Raw genomic sequence first — 8,579 nt, 5'->3', positions numbered from 1 at the left:
TCATTACTGTGCCTTCTCGTCCCTCCTAGGGAAAATAGTTCAGAGATAGGTTCTGTCTTCTCACACAGTAAATCATTTCTTATACTCCTATCCCCTTGGCAATCTCACCAATTCCTCAGTACTCTGGCAAAAATGTTCCAGTAGGCTGTTTTGGTCCAAGCTTAAAAGATGCCACACCAGTAGCATATTAGGCCAACTCCAGGTCTTTGAACCAAGTTATAGGTGTGTGATCCCATGTTGCTAAGTTCTCCTCTATGTTCACTTAGGTTCTGCTCTCCTTCCATACTAGTTTGACATCCTCAAAATGCATTCCACCATATATTATCCTATTTTATTATAGTATATATTAGCCCATTCCTACTAGTTCTTTCTGAATATAAAGTTCTTCTCCACCTAATTAGAGACTGCAATTTGCCCCCTGTGCTGTGATGATACCTTATCTTTGTTATGAGCTGGAGGCAATGAAAAATATCAGCACTGGTTGTTGACTAATACAGGCAACATCTTTTGAGGTAACTGTATCTGGTGAGTTTATTGCATTTTCTCCAGAAAGAGGCTGTCCTCTGATATCATGGGTTTAGGTGGCTGCAAATGCCAGGCTGAGGGATCAGGGGATTTTAAGTATTCAAGATTCTTACATTAATTTATATTCCAGGTCTCAGAGTTCTACTCATCATAGATAGATGATAGGTACCTAGACAAATGGATAGAGATACCTATAAATATTATGGATGCTGTCTCCCTGAAGTCCTACAGACCTTACAAACAGATTCTGGGCCTCATATTCAGCAGTCTTTTATAACTGAAAATGAGAGTCTTCTAAATCCAATGGGTTAGGGTGGATGATGGGTCAGTCTTTCCCATCAGAGATACAAACCTATGCTAGAGACCCAGCTTAGGGCAATCTTAGAGCCTTCCTTAACAACTACTCAGGCTAGAAGTAATCAGAGTTCCCATTCAGTTGGACGCTAAACCCATCTTCTTCCATAACCCAAATACCATTCAGTCACCTACTCAAAGAGAATAGATTTGTCTGAGGCACACCTGCCTCACCTGAACATATGCCACAAGATAAATGACATATCAAGAGAGATCCAATGCTCATTCTTTACCCCAAATCAGATACCCAGGAACTCTCAAATAGGGTGAAACAAGGGTCTTTGGTTTTCGAATACAGGCAGTCAGTCCACAAGGTTAATAAAATATTTCTCATTGTGATGAGGTTGTACATTGTAATCATCTTAAAAATTACATGATATTTATAGGAATAATATCTTCTGTGTGCCCTGTAATCTAACCTCAGGGCACACCATTAAACCACATTATCACTTTCTCTCCTCATAAGGCTATAAATGAGGTAGTAAATATTAAATTAGGTGGTAAAATATTAGAACCAGGAGATAGATAGCTCAATGAAAATGCTGAAGTGGGTAATACATTGGAATCAGAGGGACACAGTATTATAGCATGAATAAGGGTGTTTTCCTAGATTATAAAGTCCACATATTGTGTGGTAATGGTATGTTTTCAAATACTTTTCAAGGCCATGAGGAAACTATTTTGGATTAGTTCAGGCTGGATCCATAGAAGATTTTGTGGGAGCTGCAGCACATAAAATTGGGAAGGCTTTTTTCTAAAATAACACAAAATCAACCATGGAAATGAATATTTATTCAGAATCATAACTTATAACAAACATTAAAATGATGGCACCTATAAAAAGCAAAAATTCCAAAAAAACACAACACATCACTTATGTAGCTATATAATCTGGAGTATGGAGTAAATATCCAAAGTGAAGGAAATAATGGTTTTATTACAAATCAAAATACCAAATTTTTAAAAATTTTAGATACACATGTAGCTATGTGAACACATAACAAGAGCCCAAGAATAACAGCTGTCTTACTCGAAGATGTAAAATTGTAGACAGGTTCATGTTAAGTCTTCAGCACTTCTTATCATAACAATTTTTTAAAAACAATAAACTAGTTTTTCTAAGATGTAGTCTCACAAAAATCTTGTTTTGAGTTAGAATATATTCATCTGCTTCATCCTATCGATTATCTATATTTAACTATATTTCGGTAATTGCCATATTTAACCAATGGGGGCTTTTTCTGTGATCCATTTCCAAATTCCCAGGTTTTGGTCCATCTACTCCTTCTGATAGTTTGGAATGACTTACTAGTTGACATATTAGTACTGGAATCAATGGGAACTTCTGTACAAATAAGCCGGATGCTAAAGTTTGCTTGATTTGAGACAAATGACTACATATTTTGAAATAAGACTCAGAATGTAGTGCTTGCTTTTTCTACAGTTTGCATCAAACTACATGGGCTCTTAAGCAGTAAGTCTGGACTTTAGAGTGACCAGACTGTGGTTACAATGACTGTAGCTGCCTTTTACATGTGGTCAGACAGCTATAATAAGAAGATCCACTCTTGGTTAGTTATGAAGACAGCCAAAAGCCTGTCTGTTTTAACAAACTATTCAACCATTTTGAGGACAGACACTGAACAAAACTGAATTTCATGGAAGTATAGAATTGGTTATCCTGTTCAAGGCTGCTGAAATATTTTCTGCATGCTGAAATGTTATTCACACAAATATAGACTGCATGCATAAAAAATATTTTTTAACTTTAGACTATTTTGCAAAAGCAACTGTGGTTAGTTATAATATACAGCAAAGCTTATCTATCATCTATCTTTGGTTCTATGTCTTAGAGATACTTTTTTTCCAAAAATAAATAGGCATGGCAGGAAAAATAATTCAACTATTTTAAGAGAAAACCCAGTATTTTATAAAAAATTAAGCAAAAAAATATAATCATGTTTCTTTTAGACTTCTTTTCTAACTATCTTGCTTAATATCTAATACCAGTGCAACTTTAATATTGAAATGATTGTGCATACTGCATTTTCTTATACAGCATACACACAAAAATGTCATAAAACCAAAGAGTACTTTCTTTTAAAAATCATTTAGGAATTATGCATTCTAAAAATGTATTTGAAAGTAAAAATTCTGAAATATGCTGATGAAATTGACTCTGAAGAAGCATAAGAAAATAAACATGTAGTGATCTCTGCAGATCCTAGAGATCTTTAAAAAAAAGTGAACATGTTGCTCAAAGTCTTTCCTTTTCAGAAAATATTTACATTGTAGAGAGAACTGTTAAAATGAGATTTTTTTTTAAACTAACATCTGTAAAAGCTCCTTGTTATGATTTTGACTCTTGGGATATTTAATGAGCTTCATTTGTTAATGGTTTCCGTCTCTTTTCAAATATGATTTTTGCATCAAATAATTCTCTTTCCCTATAGCCGAGAGAAGGCCCTTTTAGATACTTTGCTTCAGCTGCTTCATAATCTAATCCATCAACAGCAGAAATTGAGAAAATAATTGCTTCTGGCAGGAGAACTTCCAGGATGAATTTAATTTTGTCATGTTTTATCCGAATCAGCATGCTTTCATCTATTTGTTTGTAGATTTCCTGTAAATATTTCACTACTTCATCCAACTGATCATCATCTTCAAAGTATGTTTCAATACAGGGTGTGAACCTATTTGCATTCAAAAATGATTTCAGCCATCTGGATGCTTTGGTGCCTTTTAAAATGGCCAAAAGATGGTTTTCTGTTCCCTTTGCATTCACAATAAAGTCCACCAGGTTCTTGTTGGCTCGGTCCCGAGCAGCCTTCATCCTGTCAGGGAGAATTTTTTGGAAGGCCATTTTCTTGGTCTGGGAAGTCACAACCATTTGTTCCACAGTATCATCACTCTGGAGCTTTGGAAATCGATTCCTGAAGGTATCCTGTTTGATTGCTTTCCTGATTGGATAACTAATGTCAGCAGCATAGTACTCAAGGAAAGAGCCTGTAAAAGATCCACAACCTATTCTAACTCTGTAGTCACAAATCAATGAAATGCACCAGTCGATACTTTCACTATACTCCTCCCTGGCTTTATCCACTAGTGCTTGTTTCTCCTTACAATCAAACTTTTTTAATCTTCTGAATGGTACTCTAATGCCTTTCTTCTCAGGATTTATGTTTGCCTCAACAAAAAGCACACTTGCTTTCCTCTCTTTACGCCTGATGCTTTTTACCACTGCTGGCCAAAATGGGTATTTTTGATATTTAAACCAGACTATCATTCCTGTTTCAAATGAACGTGGCTCATAATTTAAAATGAAGCGTGGGAGTTCTTCATCTTCCTCATTGTCATCTAGTGCAGAAGCACTAACAGGATTTAGATTCGGTGACTTGTCAGAAGCTTGAATGTCTTCCTCAAGTTCCTCTAAATCCAGCCTCTGAAAACTTCTTTCATTATTCACAAGAAGTGAATAATCCAGGACAGGGTTAGAGGCACTAACTGAAGCCTGGCATTCCCCTGAACAACTTGCAGAGGATGTTGTAGCACCTGTCTCTGATTCCACAGAAGGTTGATCCTGGGTGGCATCTGTGCATGGATTTGGATTTGAAGGACCTTCTCCAGGATCTTCAATATTCTCTGAGAATGTAGAACATTCAGAGGAAACAGCAGGGGTCTCTGAGCATATGTCTTTTTCTTCTTCTTTCAAAGCTTTGGGCATAGTGACAATATCTGATGACAAAGATGGAACAAACTTTTCATCTTTAACAGGTGCATCCTCTTCTTTGACTGTGGAACTTACAGATAAAATTGCTGATGTGTCAATCTTTTTCTTCTCTTTTTCATCATCATCTTCTGAAAGTGAAGGGAAAGTCTGGAAGATGGGGTTCTGTGATGACTTTGTTTCCATTTCACTCGGAGTATCAATACTTGTGTTCACCTGTGATTTATCATCAGGCAGGGAATTACCACTCTCTGAAGATATTATCAGGGATGTTGGGTCTTTATTTTCCTCAAGAGACTCCTGTAAGTCCTCTTCATGCCTCCGATACTTTTTACGAGGGGGTGAATCAGACAGCTTTTGTGGTTCGTTGTCAGATATCACAATGGTCTCTTCTTCATGTGAAATGCTTGCTTGATTCAATTTTTTTCTCTCATTCAGGATATCCAGTGCCACTTTTAGTGATCTTCTGTAAGCTGTTTCCTCTTGAGGTGGGGCATTGTCCTCTGACTGTAGCCCAAGAGCGGAGGCAATGGCTTCAACTTGAGATTTCTCAAGAATCTTTGTTTCTGTGATATCCACTTCAATCTTCTCATCTAGTGAGAGTATTTGAACTTCTAGGGAAATTGCCTTTTGTCTCTTACTGTCTGATGAAGTTTCAGATCTGGTCAAAACTTTTGCTGGCCATAACTGGTCTTTCCAATTGCACAGGACATACTCAGCTTCCATGATGATTTTGAGTTGTGTGCCAAGGAGCTCTTATCAGAGGTTGAGGTGGCTTGCTGTCCTTGTTACTGCAAACACAGTTCCTACCAAAACAATACTCTCAACAAAGTCTCTTTTGTTTTAGGACTACAAAGAGTTTATAGCTTTTTTGTCTTCTCCACTACAATAACCCCAGGATTCGTGAACACGTTGTTTGAATAGGACAATACTGAAGATACTGAAATGGGGGGAAAAAAGTATCAGCAAACAAAATTATTTTGTCAAAATAGAATATGAGCAATTGCAAACCAAGAAGAAATAAACTAGAGATAAGAATGCTCAATACAAGATCAGACAGTGAATAATGCAGCATAATTTAAGGGGAGATAAGAACTGGAAAATTGTTTTACAATATGTCAAATTCAAGAACTTGCACATATTTATTAGGGAGTTATGTGTATACATGTAGGCATAGGGGGAGGGCTTATGGTGGTGTTTCAGGAAACTTATATTATTAGACTCTGATATTTTTATCCCTCTACTATTTGACCTATGGCAGTGGGTCTCCAAACTTAATATGTATCAGAATCATCTGGAAGACTTAGATTTCTAGGCACCCTCCTGAAAGTCTTAATCAGAATGTCTGGGTTGGGCTCAAAAATTCATATTTCTAATAAGTTCTCAAATGATTTCAATGCTACATGTCCAAGAGGAACTTGTTGAGAACTAGTATACTAGCCAAATACACAGCATTATAAATTTTAAGTTCTACCAAAGCATCCAGACAAACAAAACAAGGTCTGTACCTACTGCATCTACACAACAACATACTGACCTTCTAAAAATCATAAGCAGAAGACAGAGACTCAGAATGGCTACTATGGACACTTACTGGATCTAGTGGTTTCAAGTATTTGAGAGCCAGATCATTGTCTGAAAACTTGGGTAGACACCTGAAAAGCCTCTTGCATAATTTTTGCTTAGTGGTTTTATACATTATATTCTCAAAATGAGAAGTTGAGACATTTTAACTTCTTACATTAATTACAAATATTATGGCTAGAGAACAAGGATCAAGTTGAATTATACCTCAGATTTTCAACTGAATGCAATTTTAATATGAAATGTGTTTTTTTTTTAGTTTAAAGTGCATAGCTGCAAAGCATGAAGCAAAATATTCTTCATGATCTCAATAAGTGTTTAATGTGAAATATTGCATGAAATGGGAATAGTCTTACCCTGTCACAAGAATTGTGGTAGTCTGGTCCTGTAATACAGCTGTATTGATTCTTACTCCAACTGTTTGTCTAGCACAGCCTTCACCATGCTGGGCACTTCTGTTGTTGTACTGTCTTTCTGGGGCTCACCTGGAATCACATGCAGATTGCCCAGGTCTCATGGAACTCTGATATTAACCTAGGATATCCAAAAGGAAGACAGGGGATCAAGGCAATAAAATGGAAAAGATGTAAGGAAATTTCCCTACCAAAACACTATCAAGTATGTCATTCTGAAACACAGAGACAAAGTGAAATCTTATCCCTGATGTAGATGTCATGTCCTTATAATATGAAATGTTCTTTGAGACACATTTATATTATTTGGTTCATGATGAAATCATGTCTCTCAGGAAAAGTGTGAGGTTGAAATAGGAAAGAAGGAAGTAACAATTACCTTGTTCTACAAGTCAGAGTATAGATTTTCTATTGAATCCATCAGTTATCATGTATACTTCTTTCTTTTTGATACACAAAATTTTCAATGGAATCACAGTTACACTGTATATGCTATCTATTAATACAAAATAATTTCATTGCTTTTTTGCCTACTTCAAAAAAAATGATTGCCTGGAAGAAATTTAGGCTGTTTGACAAGCGACATCTTGTGACCAGAACCAGAACTGCAGCCTGCCCATAAGGTATAGGGAGGACCTGAATCACTACTAGATCTTTCTTATGGGAAGAGTATGGGAACTACTCTAGCCAGCCAGGAGCCTGCTAGTGCTTCTAGACTTCTCTATTCTAAACTTAATGGTTCTGTTGTATGGGATTATAACAGGAATATATGTCTTCAAACATAATGTTTCTTATTATCAAAACACCCAGAAACCCTTAAAATTGAAAAGATGCAAAAATATACATACCAAAGAAATTATAATTCTATACAAACAACCTCTATGACTATTCTGCATGTATCATTCTAGAATTATTTTACATATATAGATAAATATCATTTCAAACTAGCCTTAGATTTCACTCAAGAGCATAAATATTTTCCACATGATGTTTTATAAATTATTTTAAGTGAAATTTTCTCAACACTACTATATTTTAGCTCAACATTTCCTTTAAGATGTGAAAAATAAATAAGTATATATTATTAATTTTTAAAATAGAGAACAGTAAAGCAATCTCTGTTTCTCCAACTATACAAATAATCCTATTAGTAATTTGGCAGATATGCAATTCCAGATTTGGTTACATAGATGACAGTAACATATATACATATAAACTAGTATATTTATTTATTCTGAGGAGAGATCATATACTATATGCTATTCTATAACTTAATTTTTCATCTTAAACTATTTCTCAGGCATTTTCAACTCACATGTACAGATTCATGTTTGTATTCACCAGATACATAATATTCCATTATGTGGATTTACCATCCCATATAATATTTTAAATTGCTTATACAAATAAACCAAATATTGTGTCTCACTATTAACTTAGGTGATACAGAAAAATGGTTCTTGCTGACCATAACTGTATCTGTGGCCTGAAATAATGAACTGCAAGGAGGATACACACAGGAATATAGTCAACACAGCAACCAGGCTAACTATTTGATCAGGTCCAGGAAAATTTCCACTATTGGCAAAAGGCGGGGGATTATGGGAGCATGGCTGTGTGTTTGTCTATGAATGTTTATGTGTCTGAAACAAAATGGATATTATGTTCTAGCTTAAGTTTTCTTTCATGATTATAAAAACAATCATGAAGAAATCCTTTCTTAAAATATGGAAATAGGTTATAAAATAGTATTTAAATAGTAACCTACTGACCCAGGAATGCTGAATGTTAAAAAGAGCTTATTTTCTCACAGATTTCTTTCTAATCACCCATATATACATGTATATATTATGTGTAAGTATCTTCACTCAACTACATATTTGATCTCCTTTCCATGCTCATGTATATGTGACACACGGTCTTCTTATGTATCAATCAATTTACAGAAGTATTTCCATGCATGCTGTCAAAACATT

At 35.4% G+C, this 8,579-nt stretch overlaps 1 protein-coding gene across 5 annotated transcripts in view; it reads right to left on the bottom strand.

Moving 5' to 3' along the window:
• Positions 1-1,654: 1,654 nt before the first annotated feature.
• Positions 1,655-8,579, bottom strand: part of Pwwp3b (PWWP domain containing 3B) — a 33,692-nt gene continuing 26,767 nt past the window's right edge. For all 5 annotated transcript variants that reach the window (XM_046420873.1, XM_058571614.1, XM_046420876.1 and 2 more), the window contains 2 exons: positions 6,547-6,724; positions 1,655-5,546 (listed from right to left, as the gene is read on the bottom strand). In XM_046420873.1, coding sequence (XP_046276829.1) covers positions 3,254-5,332 — 2,079 coding nt within the window. In that variant the 5' untranslated portion in view covers positions 5,333-5,546; positions 6,547-6,724 and the 3' untranslated portion in view covers positions 1,655-3,253. The remainder of the gene's footprint in view (positions 5,547-6,546; positions 6,725-8,579) is intronic.

This window comes from Marmota monax, unplaced genomic scaffold (genome assembly GCF_021218885.2).
Source record: "Marmota monax isolate L192 unplaced genomic scaffold, Marmota_monax_Labrador192_F-V1.1 WCK01_AAM20220418_F8-fsc00050, whole genome shotgun sequence".
NCBI classification, from domain to species: domain Eukaryota; kingdom Metazoa; phylum Chordata; class Mammalia; order Rodentia; family Sciuridae; genus Marmota; species Marmota monax.
The sequence above is the reverse complement of the archived record's forward strand: the minus strand, read 5'-3'. Positions and strand labels throughout refer to the sequence as shown.